A 15,511-nucleotide genomic window follows, 5' to 3' on the forward strand; every position below is an offset into this window, starting at 1 on the left:
ACAATTTTCAAGGCAAGGGAGGCGGAGGCACGTGAAGACGGAGGATGATGGCGTGATGTGAATGTTTTATCAACACGAGGACAGATTGATTTACGAAAGTTTTTCTTCTCTGCTGCCACAGGGACGAGAAGAACCAGTCCATCATCGTGAGCGGGGAGTCGGGTGCTGGAAAGACGGTGTCTGCCAAATATGCCATGCGCTTCTTCGCGACCGTCGGTGGCTCTGCCAGCGAGACCAATATTGAAGCCAAAGTCCTCGCGTCGAGCCCGATTATGGAGGTAAAAGCTGAAATTTCCCTCTGTGCTGCTCGTAGTGATCCCCGTTTCTCTCCTGATGTCTCTAAAATGTCAAGAACTGTGCAGAGAGGCCGTGGCCACTGGTTTTTGCTGGGGAGGAGCCCAGCCTGTGGCTGCAGAGCCACTCCAGAGGGCCTGGATAAAGCTGGTGGTGAAAGAGGGCGTGGGTGTCCTGTAAGACAAAACAGGAGCGCTGTGGCTCTTTGGATGTTGGTGGTGGAATCACTGAAAACGTGGTTTTGCCAGGATTTTTATGGAATTAAAACACACAGTGACAAAAATGAGCATTTGTACAGCAAGCGAGGTCTTCCCCTAAGCCACACCGCTCCTTCATCAGCTCCCAGTGCTCTTCCTTCTGCTGCTGGGAGAGGGATTTCCTCAAATCCTCCCGTGACTATTTATGCAAAGCTGATTACAAAATTAACGTTTAATTTCGTGTCACGCAGGCAATTGGGAATGCAAAAACAACGAGGAACGACAACAGCAGTCGCTTTGGGAAGTACATTCAGATCGGCTTCGATAAAAGATACCACATCATCGGTGCCAACATGAGGACGTACCTGTTGGAAAAATCCAGAGTTGTGTTCCAGGTGAGGAGACCTTTCTTTCGGGGGCTGTGCTCGGGGAATTCAATAGTCTGGGTCTTCTCTTTGCGTTAAGCAAGTCACCTTGCTGCGGGAACATTTGATTGCATGTCGGTTTTGGAGTCTAAATTCAACTGTGAGATATCAGCAAAATGTCCCAAGACTTTTTTTTTGGGGTTAATTTTTCCTGAAATGATCAGTTTTTCACACAATCAGTATTTCATGGCATTCCTTCTTTGAAATGCAGAAGTTATTTGAGCTCCACGGTTGTACTGATAGCCCCATTTGTCAGCGCAAGCAATCCCAGAAGCCAGTCTGCTCTTTTTTTTTCTTTCTCTTTTCCTCCAATCTTTCATCTCCACACCTTCCCAGAGGCCGCTCTATGGATTCGTTAGGTGGGATTAATGCAAGACATCCCTCCCAGCTTTGCATTACTGCAGGCAGATATCGCATATAATGCTCATAAACATGTCAGTCAGCGGAGAATGCCCCTGTCCTTCATCCTGAAGGTTGGGAAAAAAAAGCTGCAACCTCTTCTCCCCCCATTAACTCATTGTTTTCCCCCCACAGGCGGAGGACGAGCGCAACTACCACATCTTCTATCAGCTTTGTGCCTCGGCGAGTCTCCCAGAGTTCAAAGACCTTGGACTCAGTGAGTATTTCCACCTCCCTGTGCAGTCCCAGGGCGACAGGAAAGCACGGTGGGGTTAGAAATTTTTAAAGATCTGTGTTTTAAATGAAGCCTGAGCGTGGCTTGATCCGGCCGGCTTCTTGGCAGGAGCACTTTTGTCCTTTGAGTCTGTTAACCTCCCAGATCCGCTGTCAATGGTTAACCCGGGACACATCCCGAGTTGTTGTGCCTTTTTTTCTTTGTTTTTGTCCCGTTTCCCCGTTGTGATTTCACAAGCACAAGCCGCCGGTAGAAATCCGAGTCTTTCAAGGTGGCTTTTTAAAAAAGGAGAGCTCCCTGCTGCATCACCCAGGGGGTCTTGATGCTGCTGTGCAGCTCTCAACCTCAGCTCTCAAGGGAGAAGGAGAAATGGCAACAGCTGGCACCGCAGGAGGCGGTGGGCATGGGGCTGCTGTCCCACGGGGCACTTGTCTGGAGGAGAAGCCTTTTAGCATCATTTCTACTCAAAATTTGATGATGTTGGTGTGTGTAGTCTCCAGCTGTGCTTTTCCACGCTGCTTCTGCATTTGCTTAAAACGCAAAAAAAGAAATGATTCTCTGCAAAAACATCAAGCTCTGTCTTTGTGTTTTCCCCTTTTTACTAAACGGAGCAGGATGTTTGCTTTCCCATATCAAAAGCGGGATCTGATGCTTCTCGAAGTCTCACACACACAAAGAACTGCTGTTTCCCTGGTTTATACTGCAAAATGCTGGAAAAAGAGTCTCTAAACTTACTTGAGCCCAGCAAAGCGATCCAGTAAGCTGGTTCTTCAGGTAGGGCGATGCACGAGATGTGCCAAAGAGTTGAATTTTAAGCTGGCAAGTAAATCTGTGACTTAGCACGTGGGAGCTGGCGTGCATCACAGCGCCCTTTCCAAGCCTGATATTGCCCTGAAATAACTTTGTAGGGCACAGATGCTTGGATGGGGTCACGGATGCTGACTCTGCTGGCGTCTCTCCATGCCCTTTGCCCCCTGTGTCCGAGGCATTATGCTGAGAAGGTGCTAAAATACTTGAAGCTGTCACGAGTAGGTAAAAATATTTAAAACTATTTAAAAAATATATCAAAAGCAGGAGATAAAGGTAGGCAGCTCCTAAGTCAGATGAAAGCTTTGATCCAGCAGGCTGGGGATGAGGCAAAGCAGCTGCGGTGGGCGAGTGCTGCTCGCTGAGGTTTTTTCATTTCTTCTCTTTTAGCCTGTGCTGAAGACTTTTTCTACACTTCTCAGGGAGGCAGCACATCTATCGACGGCGTGGACGATGCTGATGACTTGGAGAAAACCAGGCACGCCTTCACCCTGCTCGGTAAGGGGCTGCTTGGAGGCTTCCCAGCAGCAGTCTCGGTATTTTGCCTGAAAAAAATCCATCTCCTCCATCTTTCTTTTGATCTACTCCTGAAGGTGTTGCCAAAATGTCAGATTTGGGGGCTTGTCTCTGCCCCAGCCTGGCTCACCTCCAGTTAATTAACGCCAAGCAGCATCTTTGGCTTTGTGCACGTTCACAACAGTGGCCGAAATGCTTTGATACAACCGTTTCTGTAAAGAAATAACAGCACGCGAGGGGCTCCTCTGGCATCTGAGCTGTTGTTTCGGAGCCATGGGGTGAGGATGAGTTTGTTGGGACACAAAATCAGTAGCCCAGGCAGGAAATAAAGCACCACGAGGGCTTCAAAATGAACGGAAAATTGCAGTTCGTGTCATTTTGTCGTGAAAACCAGCTGTCGATTGCTCCCCTAGGAGTGAAGGAGTCTCACCAGATGGCCATTTTTAGGATAATCGCTGCCATCCTGCACCTAGGAAATTTGGAAATTCAGTCGGAGCGGGACGGCGAGGCCTGTAGCATGTCGGTAGGTCACCAGTGGGAGTGGGGAGCTTTGTGTGCTCGTCCGTCAGCCCGTGCCGGGTGTGCTGTGCCCTTTTGTCACCAGTCCTTTTCCTCCTGGCATTATTTCCTGGCTGATCCGTTTTTTCTTGGGAAATGGTGCCTCATTTCTCCTCTTTAGCCTGCCCATAAGCAATACAAAGGCTGTTTGCCTCGGTATGTCCCAAATCCGCTTTTTGGCTTTCTTAAAAGTCTTGGTGCATGCCATACTGGGAAGGAAAAATCAATTTCCTACAACCACGTTGCTACTGGCAAAGCCACCAGGATCCAGGACTCAAGGGAGGGTGGCACAAGCTGCCAAGTATTTCAGTTAATTAGCAAGAATAAATAAGTTTAAAGATGCCTTAGCAGGGATTTTTCCCTTTCTGTGTGTTGGCTCAGGGTTGAAAATAAATAAATAAAGAGATGATACGGAGAGCACTGTCCTATCAATTATCATTGCATCCCAGACTGGGTCGTTTGTTCCTAATTAAAGTATTTAAATGGGCTCTGCACACGTTTTAGCATTACCCTTGAGATAATGCGGCGTGCAATTAGCGGGATGCTGGGGGTAATTTGCCTGGTATTTAGTCGTATGGATATGTAAAACTGGCCTGCTCCAACGAGGTTGAGTTGTGTAATGGAGTTCATGGTGTTTAATTGCCTTCAGATGGAACTGTGTGGTATTAAATGAACCCTGTTATGACTTGGAATCCGGGGTCCAAAATGTATCGCAGCAAAAAAACCACCCCAGAGGTATTTTAAAATGCATTTTGCTCCCCATTCTCAAACCCTTCCGTACAAACAAGTATCTAACGGGAGATAATTGCCTTTCTTTTGATAGATATTATTACACCGAGTTAGAGGGAAATTGATTTCTCCTTGTCCAAAAGTGCCGCCTTAGCATAATAAAGCCTCCCCACCGCCGTGCTTTATTGGGGGGAAAAAAATAGAATGCACTGGAGAAAATTGTTTGCTTTTCATTTCATTGATCATGTAAAACGGTGCCTTCTGGTAATGCCAATTTTACAGGTTTGTTATTCAAAAATTGAGTTAATCCGTAAGAGGTATTGTGTGCCTAAGGCCTATCAGGGGGCTTGCTGAAGGATGGTTTTTGGGTTGGGAGGCGCGTGTGGGTGGTACAGTGGGCAGAGGGTGGCCTCTCCTCTCCAAATCTTGGGTTGGAAGAGTCAGCCCCCGCTCCTCTTGCCTTCTGCTTGCCCGCAGAGCGAAGACGAGCACTTGAACCACTTCTGCGGCTTGCTGGGCGTGGAGCAGGACCAGATGCAGCACTGGCTTTGCCACCGCAAGCTGGTCACCACGGCCGAGACCTACGTGAAGAGCATGTCCATGCAGCAGGTGGTCAACGCCAGGAACGCCCTGGCCAAGCACATCTACGCCCAGCTCTTCGGCTGGATCGTGCAGCACATCAACAAGGCCCTGCACACCACCGTCAAGCAGCACTCCTTCATCGGCGTGCTCGACATCTACGGGTAGGCCTGCTTTCCGCTTCCGAGGCCCCAAAATGAGCACTCTTTGATGTATTTCACCCTTCTGGCAGAGCATCCTCGACCTTGGCTTGCAGGAGGGGATAAGAATAATAGAAAGGGGTGGAAAAAAGCACAGTCGTGAAGTGCAGTTGGCAGTTTCACCTGTTTCTGCTTTAGATTGTGCAACCCTGACCCCAAAAGCGGGCGTTTAGACCTGCTTCAGCATTCAGGATTTCTCTCCTGCACCATTCAATGATGTTCAAGCCTAAAGAAGAGCTGGGCTGAAGGTGAAGATGTGGGGACAGACAGGCTCCTGTGCTGGGGTCACTGTGGGGAGACGGGGACTTTCCAGTTGTGGGGTGCACAAGGAAAGAGGCCTCCTGGGTTTATTCCCTCTTCAACCTTGTCCCCTTTCTGTCCCTTTGAGGAGCAATGAAAAGGGAGCAGTGGGACAGTAGTGACCCACTGTGATCCCTTAACATACCGAGATGCTTGGTTACCCCTATTTTGGAGGTGGGGTGGGATGGACGAGCTGTAGCCACTCCAGGAACTGCTCCCTGACCCGTTGCTGTGCTTTCTCAACCCCACATCACCTAATTGCAGACTCCTCGTACAGTCTGTCAGACCCAGGTAAACCTGAAATTCCCAACGAAATCCTGCCCAAGGGGTTCTGGGCCAGCTACAGAAAGCTTCTGTGGCTGCAATACCAGTTGAGTTACTGTAATTCCTCTGCATGAAATACCACATTAAAAAAAAAAAAAAGAAAGAAAAAAAAAAAAGAAAAAAAAAAAGGTCCTTAAAAAAAAAAAACAACCCTGCTCCTTTCTCCCTTTTTTTGCACTTCATTTCTCCAAGGGCTGATGCATTTTATGGACGTTACACCTGGCAATGACTGTTTGATAATTGCTTCGTGGGGATAGCAGGTCTTGGCCCTGGAAAGTACTAGCCACCGTTTATTTTTTGAGGGAAAAAAGGGCTTAATTCAGTGCTTTTAAGACTTCTTTTTTTTCTGGCTCTTACAGCACCTATTACCTGAGCAATTACTTCGCAGCACATTAATCACTGCAGCAGCTTATTCATTTAGCACGGAGAGCTTTGCCACTTTTTCCCTTAGGTTAATCCCTACAGGCATTTTTCAAAGACCTCCCCTCTCTCTCCTCCCCACTGCGCCTTAGAAATAACATAATTCCCTGTGGTAGCTGAAAAATGCCCTTTTATAACAGCAAGCCCAGCTCCCCCAAGCTGCCCTGTGAAGAACGTGTTGGAGCTGGAGCTGGAAGCTCCGGTTCTGCCTTCGAGGGGTCTTTTGCTCACATGTATCCAGTGTTTGTGCTACCAGGGCTGCAACGCTGAGGCTATAATTATGAATTTAATATCTTCTGTGCTCCATTGAATTACACAGAAAATAATGTGTTGGCTCCCTTAAAATAGCAGCCACTCTGTCGCTTTTGCAGGAAATATATTTGGACTTGATATTTAATATTATTTTTCCCAAGAGATGCTGTTAGATTTCTTACCTCCTTCAGCGCTGCTGCCTGATGGGCAAGAGGCTATGATTGTACCAAATATCTGATACACCCTTAAACCTCTTGAATCCCTTGAGTTGTGGCGATATTTTGGGGAACGAGGACTAAAATGTAGATCTGGGATGCGAGCGACGTGAAGAGAGACGGGTGGCTAACCGGCCTTCCCTGTCACACAGATGATGCTGTTGCAGAGTAAAGTAGATTTTTAGATGAAGCAGTGCTTCCTGCTGATTTATTCATTGCTTTGCAGGTTTGAAACTTTTGAAGTGAATAGCTTCGAACAGTTCTGTATCAACTACGCCAACGAGAAGCTCCAGCAGCAGTTCAACTCGGTAAGGTCGGCTTGGAAACCTTCCACAGAACTTAGCAGAAAATTCATCAAGGCACGGCTGGCTTCCACTTAATGGCATTTATCTGCAGCCTGACAAGAATTCATGGCCAGCATGTGTGCGGTCCCTGCGATACCATCTCCTGGGCAATGATTATTCTAAGGAATTGCACTAAATATTCAGATCAAGTCGAAAACGATGCTTGGTTGGTTTATAAGATGGATACTGGTAGCAGACTTGTAAGTGGCTTTTGCAGAGCTCCGCTGGTTTTTGAACAGATAGAAAGTTTGTGCTTTTCCCCCTTATTCATTTATTTATTTTTGCATAGTTTCAGTCCTCACCCATGCTAAATTTTTTTGGTCTTGTGCCGAGGTTGGATTTCCAGTGGAAACCGTCCCATGAAGTGTCTCTTAAACCACTGCAACTAAAACTCTGAGACTCTAGGACCGGATACACTTCCCATTTTTCTCGTGACACAAAACCCCCTGAGATTCTTCTGTTTTATTAGATACGAGCACCTATCTGCACTGAAAATGAATCCATTAATGGGTCGTCGTCTGCTTTTGCTGTAAGCAGGGAAAAAAATTACTGCTATTTTCAGGCTATGAGGCAAAACTTGTTAAGTTTGAGCAGCTATGGGGGTAGTTTGGCGCTTTGGACCTGTATCATATGCACAGACACGAACATTTTTTGAGATATCTAATGCATCAGATCACTGCTCCTAAAAATGAGAAGTAAATTAGGGATTGTATTTGCACTATTCATATCTTTCTTAGTATGTCCAATGATCACTTCTGAAGCTTATAAATTCAAACTCAGAGATGATATGTTTGAAGAGATTTTAAAAAGCTATCTTTGAAGAAAAAATGCGTTTGATTTTTTTTTTTTTTTTTAAAATGTGCTTAGAGTATCTCAGAAATAGCCACAGACAAATTATCTGCTTGTGCAGAGGTCTGAGATATATAAGCCAGGCAAAGATTTGAATTTTTTTTAAATAATCTGCAGTGGAAATGTTCCTGAGACGGTCAGATACCGATGCTGATATCTCCTCTAGGACGATGGGTACATTTTGGGAAACTCTGGTCACGCATCAGGGCACAAGTGCTCAGCCTTGGCTTGTGAATCTGCTGCAGGTCACTGGTTTCATCAGTGGAGCACCAGGAGAGAGGGATTTTGAGAAGTCCAACATTTGTATTTCAATGCCATACCCGTATATGGCTTCCACCTGAGTGTACTGAGAGTTTCAGTAGTTTTCAACTGAAAAAAGTGCTTTTTTCTTCCCGCCTCATGGTTTCCTAGCGTAATACTTAGGTTTTCCTTGCCAGAAGCTAGTTTCCATGAGTTGTTAAAGCACTGAAGGAAAGCTTTGCTCAGATGGGGACAAATGGACAAAGGGGGAAGGGGCTGGGGTCACAGTCACTAACTCTGTGGTTTGTCCAACCTCAGCACGTGTTCAAGCTGGAACAAGAGGAGTACATGAAGGAGGGAATCCCTTGGACTCTCATCGACTTCTACGATAACCAGCCCTGCATAGACCTCATAGAGGCAAAGCTTGGGATCTTGGACCTACTGGATGAAGAGTGCAAGGTAGAGAGGACAAATCCTCTTTATTTTTATAAGATGTTATTAAAGAAGGGCTTTACCTATGGTATTTTACAAAGTGTGAACGTGTTCAAGCGTTCATGGCTTGGGTAGGCTGCTGGCATTTGCTTTGCTTTAGCACCATTTGGTTAACCTGGGTGCCTGATCTCACCGTGTGATGCCAGGGCTCATGCTCCTGGCCCAGGGACAGCCTTTGCTTGCAACTCTTTATTCCCTCAGTGTTGTTCAGGAGCTGGAGTTCCTCCTTGCCTCGACGTTTGTCTTGTCCCAAGGGAAAATCGAGTTTTCTCGTGACAGCTATTTGGGTAAAGGCAATGGTATTTAGACTTCAGACTCTGGAATTTGTGTTTCTGTGGCCCTTGGTGCATGGGCAAAGTGCACCTGGGTCTTCTGTTTGGTTAACCACGTGTCCTTGAGGGACATCAGCCACTTAACAGCGACTTGCTGAAGGTGACGATGTGTCTGTTTTGCAGAAGACGGAAAATGCATGTCCTCTGTGCTCCTTTGGGGTAGAGAAACGGGACCTGGGACGACCTGTAGGAGTCCTGCTGCATAGGCTTCTTCTTCAGCTCTCTGAAGTTGCTTGTGGTGTTGCAGCAATTTCTATGCAATGGCAGTAACACGGGCAACTTTGCTGTAAAATCTGCCTATCACTTCTTTCACATGTGCCTTTTTGACCAAAAACATGTGAAACACATCATCCACACCCCCCCCTTCCTCACTCCCAAGATCAAACTCCAATTATCTTGGTATTTACCTGTCACCGGGTTATGCTGCAATTAGTCACAGGCACTTATTACGGGCCCTCTAATCGGCTCTTTTATAATAACCCTCAACCCTTCTCCAGCTTTATAAAAATTTCAACAAGCTGTCAACCAAAAGCACTGGTTTCTAGATGGAAACCTTCACCCCCACAGCACCGCTTCACCTTTCCGTGGGCTCGCCGTGCCGTCGCGAAGGAGCCCGGCAGCTTCTGCCGCAGCCCTGCAGAGAGACGGGGGCAGCGCTACAATTAGGATAATTGCAAGTCACCTCGTTAAGCACGTACAGCAGCCTGTAAATGTACTCCGGGACCGAAATGGCATCGAGGGGAGTCCTGGTAACATAATGAAGCATTAGCGCAAAAGGCGGAGGGTTTGTCGCTAGAGTTCTTGCTTTGCTGTATGGATTTTTGGGTATTTATTTTTAATGGGAGGTTAGAGAGGGGGTGGCTGGCTCTGTGCTGAAGAAGTTCAGCTGACAAAGGTCCTAGACCTTTGATGGGTAATGAGAGACTTGTCACCGTCTGGAGAAGGGACCCAGGAACAATAGAAATGGTAATCAGCAAGAAAAGAGAAGGCTCTCGAATCATAATTGGAGTTACAGGGACTCAACTTATCTCATGAAAGGACCCGATAAAACCCTCTGGCTCTGTAAAAACAGAGGGCTTTAATATATGTAGTGTTTAGGGTTTTTTTTTGTTGTTTTTTTTTTTTTTTTTTAGAGACAACGTTGTGGTCTTATGAGTTGGAAGTTGTTGTAGAGTTATTGGTGTTGGAGGTGGCATCTGGAGATCATTTGGTGCAACCTCTAGTTATCACAGAATCGTCTAGGTTGGAAGAGACCTCCAAGATCACCCAGTCCAACCTCTGACCTAACACTAACAGTCCCCACTAAACCATATCCCTAAGCTCTACATCTAAACGTCTTTTAAAGACCTCCAGGGATGGTGACTCCACCACTTCCCTGGGCAGCCCATCCCAATGCCTCACAGCCCTTTCGGTAAAGAAGTTCTTCCTAATATCCAACCTAAACCTCCCCTGGCAGTTATATCCATGGTCTGCCCAGGAAGCCTTATTTCTCCATGAAATTGTGACCCTTTTTCCTCTGTTAAGCAACTTTGGAGTCCTCAAAGAGTCTTGTGCCAATTTTATGCACTGGAGAGTCACTTGCCTGGATCTGGTGCTTTTAGGAGCTCTTGGTTTTGCTTTTTTTGAGTTAGGAAGGCATGTAGAAGACTTGCTCTGGATATCTGGGACAGCTTTAGTGCCTGGTTGTCCTCGCTGTGCTGACTTTGGAGAGGACAGCGGACTCCCCAGGAAGACTTTGAAGGCTTTGAGGTTGGAGGGATCATGTGAAGAGTGACTTCAGTGCCCTGGAGAGGAGGAGCTGTGTCTGGACTCATTTTCAAGAGACTTAACTTATCCTTGGAGGAAATATAAAATTCTCTAAGAAATGCAGCAGGGTCTCTGCATCAAAGCTGGATGAAGTTTATTGCTTTTCAAGCTAAGAAGAGCAAGAAACCCCTTGCTGTGAGTGCTATCCATCCTCCACACGCTTCCCAAGCATCATTCAAGTGCTGTTTGGTGTTGCTGTGGGTAGCCAGGTTTCTCTGGAAGGTGTCCCCCTACTTTCTTGCTTTTATCTATCCTGTTGGGATGGGAATGGAAAAAAATCAAGGATAAAAATTCTGCATGACCCCATTTAAAGGGGTTTGATCAGGAGCAGGCTGGTTGGGAAGGTTGACGTGTCAATCCTGATGTCTGCATCCTGGTATTTATGATGAATCTCGGTGAAATTCTTTCTGCTGAGCTGTGGTGTGACCCTGAGGCTGCTAGAGGAGGACGTGTCTAACCAAAGCCGTGAGCTCCTGCGTGTTCTCAAACTCCCTTGTAGCTCCCTTTTTGTGTTTTGTGGCACGTTGCCATCGCATTATGCTGTTGACGTCCCAAATGCGTCTTCTAATTCTGCTCAAAAGATGATCTTTAACCTTCCCCGTGTCCTTCTGTCGAGTGTTAGAAGCATGAAGGCTGCTTCTAATGGACCAGCTATCAGCCCTGCTTGTCTTTCCGTGCTGCTGTGAACTCGGGGATCTGAGCAAATGCGTTTTCCTTGTCTTGCCTCGTTAGGTTCTTGAACATCAGAAACCAGCACGTCGCCTTTCCCCACCAGGCGGTTTGATCCGGGGGGGATTTCTGCTCCACGAGCAGAGACACGTGGCTCCGGAGCACAGAGGGAGGCTCTTTCCAGGATTTAACATATGTAGAAGTGATAAAAACAAAAATTTAAAGAATTTGTGGTTTAAGAGTGGGACTTAAATGTTGTTTAATGGACCTCCAGTGCTTATCTGGTCCTCCTGCTGGAGGTGGTAGTGGTGGGAATCTCACCTTGCAGTCAAAGCAGCTCCAAACACCTCCTCAGCTGCCTCGTGGTCAGGGTAGGTTCTTAACCACGGGATGCCTCTGAAAATAAGGGGTCAGGTTCGAGCCTAGGCACTGCCCCTGGCTTCAGTGGCTAGGTTTGGGGTGGGTTGCACCAGCTCCAGGCAGCTCGGAGGATGGTGTATGAGGACGGGAGGTGATGCTGGCCAGGATTTGGCCCCTATCAGGTGCTTCTCAGGCAGCTAAAAATACCCAGGCTGCACAACGGTGAGCAGGGAGTGGCGTGGAAGCGGTGAAACCCTCTTTCCAGGAGGCAGGAGGGAAGCTTTTGAAGTTCGTCTCTGAGATAAGCAGGTTTCTCAGCAGAGTGGCTGGCCTGGAAGAGAGCTGGAGCAAGGTAAATCTGCTTTCCACAGAGCCTGGCAGCTCAGGTGGCTGCGATATCCCTGCACTGCACCCGTGGCTCGGTCCCAGAGAGCCTAATAAATACTCCAGAGAGGGTGTTTGCATCAATTATAATGCAAATAAATATGTTAAAGATAAAGAAATAAAAAATCTGCATTTATATAGCTGCGTAGTTTAAATATGCACATCAACCTTGCATCACTAAAACGCGCATAATTGCATAAATAAATGTTTTTTAATATTTATATGTGATCTATACATAACAATTGGCTACGTTTACAACTGGGAAGTATGAAAATAGTTCTGGGATCTCATTTCTCGCTGATGGAGTGGGCAGGAACAGCTTGTTCCTGGGTCCCCTTCTGGCAGGTTTGGGCTTCAGAGAAGCATAAGGAAATATTCATCATCTGCCTCCAGTTGTCCTTCTTGCTTGCTGCTCCTATTTCCTTGGTCATTTTTCTTACAAAGGTCCATATAAAGATCTGATGGATGATCAGAGCTTTTCCTGACTCTGCGCAGTTGTTCTGTGTTTTATCAGCTTTGTCCTATCCAATTTTAAACGTTGCCCGACTCTTCTCTTCTGACAGCTTTTTCTAACATGAGTAATATGGTGGGACCTTATTTTTATTAAAAATACGTGTGAATACTGCTCTTGCAGCGATGCGGGGGGCAGGAGGGATGGGATGAAGCCCCCCTGTAGCTTTTGGGTCAAAGATTTTGGTTTTTCCATCCCCGTTCAGGTTCCCAAAGGCACCGACCAGAACTGGGCGCAGAAGCTGTACGACCGGCACGGGGGCAGCCAGCACTTCCAGAAGCCCCGCATGTCCAACATCTCCTTCATCGTCTTGCACTTTGCAGATAAGGTAAGCGCTGGTGCTGGGGTGCAGGATGTGAAGGGCACGCCTGGAAAGAAGAAAATTACAGAAGCAGCGAGATGCTTTTTTTTTTGGTGAGAGGGATGCCCTGTTGCTGGTAACCTCGCCGCTGATCTGGATCAGCTTGGAGGACTTCAACCTCTGAGCTCTCTCACTAAGCGTTTTTCTCCAGGAGAGGAAAATCCCCTTTCTCAACGCTGCAGTGAAATGAGTTCCTGTTAGGGCAGCTTCGCTGCAATTATATTGGCAGGGGGAGTTATTTTTGAAGAGCTGGAGCTGGGAGCAGAGGGGAAAGGTGGTGGGGAGGAGTGCAAGAGGTGCCCATGTGGCAGGTCCCACCCTTTGGAGGAGAAGATGCTCCTTGTGCATCTCCAAATCCCAGGGGCTGAAGCTTTAGGGTCTCATCCACGGGCTCCAGCTATATTGAAAACCAGGCATGTTAAATCACTCAAAGAAGAATCCTGGAAGCTGGGAGTTATCCAAACACACCCGTGTCTGAAAGGGAAATGAAAGAGCAGCCTGGGGACGTGCCAGAGGAGCCACGCGATGTGCAGGTGCCGCAATCCCTTGCAGGAGCTTCTCTGTCACCGGGGATGCGAGGGGCACTTTTCATGACGAAGGCTCCTATTTTCCTTTCCTTAGACACGTGATTTTGCACACATACACTTCAAAACCAATATTTCTTTGCAGGTGTCGCCTGTCAGCTTTGTGATAAGTTATTTCAGCTGACTTAAAATGTTATTTTTTTAAAAAGGAAACAAAAGTTTCCCTCTTCCTTCTCAAAACCCTTTGTGTTCCCCCAACCCTCTGCAAGCCGAAAACCAAGAGACCTACGGGAAACGCAGCTAGGAGATCTTTTCAGGTTCATTGATTGACTTGCAAGGAGCCTTTTAAACGAAACGTCCTGTTGAGGGACTGATAATCCTTGCATTTCTACCGCCGGCTTGAGTGGAAGCGCAGCTGCATCCAGAGCAATTTGATGACTTAAAGCAGTCTGTGTTTGTGCAGAGGATTTTGTTGTCATTCAGATCCATTTTCTTTAATAAAAAGCAACCTTCAGGTTCTGTCCGTTCCCCTGCCCTCGGGTTTTTCAGGTGGGCTGTGGGCAGAGCGCCTTGTCGCTGCGCTGTCGGGTTTTGGGTGGGCAGATTGCGACCTCTGGGCTTTTTTTTTTTTTTTTCCCTTTGTCCCGTGCTAGGTGGAATACCAGTGCGAGGGATTTCTGGAGAAAAACAGGGACACGGTGTACGAGGAGCAGATCAACATCCTGAAAGCCAGCCAGGTAAGTGCAGCCCGTCGGGGCAGCGGTCTTGGCTGAAGCTTTTGGTGCTGCTGCTTTTCCCAATCAGTAATATTACCAGCTTTACACGTATCGATGACCACGCTCGCTGTCCCTCCTGCACTACAAGAGTTTTTTAGGAGCATTTCAAGCAGGAGTTGGTTCTCGTCGGGATAAGAGAAATGGGAAATGAGAATGGGAAATTGAGAGTTGTCAGCGGCTTGCCCTGGCTCTCAGCGATGAATTCATACAAGGATGGCAAGACGTGCATTTTTCCCATCCACGGGGGCAGATGCAAGTCTTCTAAAGCTGAAACTGGGCTTTAACGATACCCAAATCAAAAGCTTTGATTTTTTTTCCTCAGGAAGCTTACAGCTTTCCCAGGGTAAAAGCTGTGCGTTATTAGGGCTTCCTAGAAACTCCAGGTAACCTGCGGGAATAATTAATGCTGTGTGATAAATCATTTAGCCAGTGCTGAGCTTGCTGTGGTGTCTGATGGGGGTTTGACTGATTTTTTTTTCCCCCCTGCATTTATCTTTGCATTCCCACTAACGTGATGAGCAGGCAAGGGGGAGCGCAGTCACTTGCGCTTGTCAAGGACTTCAACACCTCCCTGCCAGCAAGCGCATCGCTGATGAGGAGCTCCCACCAAGGTGGAACTGCATCCCGCTAATTAGGAACGCAATTAGCGCAGTCAACAAGAGGGCAGAAAGGACTTTTGATACAGCAGCTAATTGGTTTCGCTGGCGCTGGTCAGCCAGAGCAGTTGAGAGTTGATGTCCTTCGAATTAGGGAAAATGATGTGAATACTGATCGAAAGCACGTGGGCGTGCTGTTAGGAGATATTTCAGTCCTCTGTGATTACGAATGGGCACCAGCATTTTTGACTCTGCCCGTTGGGAAGGAAGGATCTGTCCCTTTCGCTTTGGATCGATGTCTTTTTCCCTAGGGATGATGCTCACAGCTGTGCATGGAGGAGGTATTTTGAGTCTTGGAATACAAGAATTGCTTTCACTTGATTGCTTTTCCTTCCCTTTCTGCTTTAAGATGGGTAAAACCCATCAAACAATGCATCTCGGGTGGGTTTGTTCAGCAAAGAGCAGTGCCCCGGGTGCTCAGTCCTTGTCTTGCCTTTCAGTACCAGATGGTAGCAGACTTGTTCCAAGACGAGAAGGATGCTGCGTCCGCCACCTCCGTGGGGAAGGGGACGTCCAAAATCAACGTCCGTTCGGCCAGACCAGTGATCAAAGCTGCCAATAAGGAGCACAAGAAGACGGTGGGGCACCAGGTAACGTGAGCGGGCCGGTCGAGTGAAGAGACTTTCCTGTGACCAATATTGTAGGATGGATCCATTTGGCTGCCGTATTTTCACAGAATCACAGAATTTTCTAGGTTGGAAGAGACCTCAAGATCATCGAGTCCAACCTCTGACCTATTTTGTACACTTTCTAGCAG

The 15,511-nt window shown here is 47.2% G+C and overlaps 1 protein-coding gene across 2 annotated transcripts in view; it reads left to right on the forward strand.

Annotated features, from left to right (window-relative positions):
• The window catches only part of LOC311427556 (unconventional myosin-Vb-like), a 69,231-nt gene that overhangs the window by 15,384 nt on the left and 38,336 nt on the right, over positions 1–15,511 (forward strand). For both annotated transcript variants that reach the window (XM_084504993.1, XM_084504992.1), the window contains exons 5-15: positions 122–278; positions 743–886; positions 1,451–1,532; positions 2,748–2,855; positions 3,287–3,396; positions 4,638–4,903; positions 6,677–6,758; positions 8,202–8,342; positions 12,643–12,765; positions 13,976–14,059; positions 15,195–15,344. In XM_084504993.1, the coding sequence (XP_084361119.1) occupies positions 122–278; positions 743–886; positions 1,451–1,532; positions 2,748–2,855; positions 3,287–3,396; positions 4,638–4,903; positions 6,677–6,758; positions 8,202–8,342; positions 12,643–12,765; positions 13,976–14,059; positions 15,195–15,344 (1,447 nt within the window). The remainder of the gene's footprint in view (positions 1–121; positions 279–742; positions 887–1,450; positions 1,533–2,747; positions 2,856–3,286; positions 3,397–4,637; positions 4,904–6,676; positions 6,759–8,201; positions 8,343–12,642; positions 12,766–13,975; positions 14,060–15,194; positions 15,345–15,511) is intronic.

The sequence above is a fragment of the Aythya ferina genome, assembly GCF_964211825.1.
Source record: "Aythya ferina genome assembly, chromosome: Z".
In the NCBI taxonomy this organism is placed as follows: domain Eukaryota; kingdom Metazoa; phylum Chordata; class Aves; order Anseriformes; family Anatidae; genus Aythya; species Aythya ferina.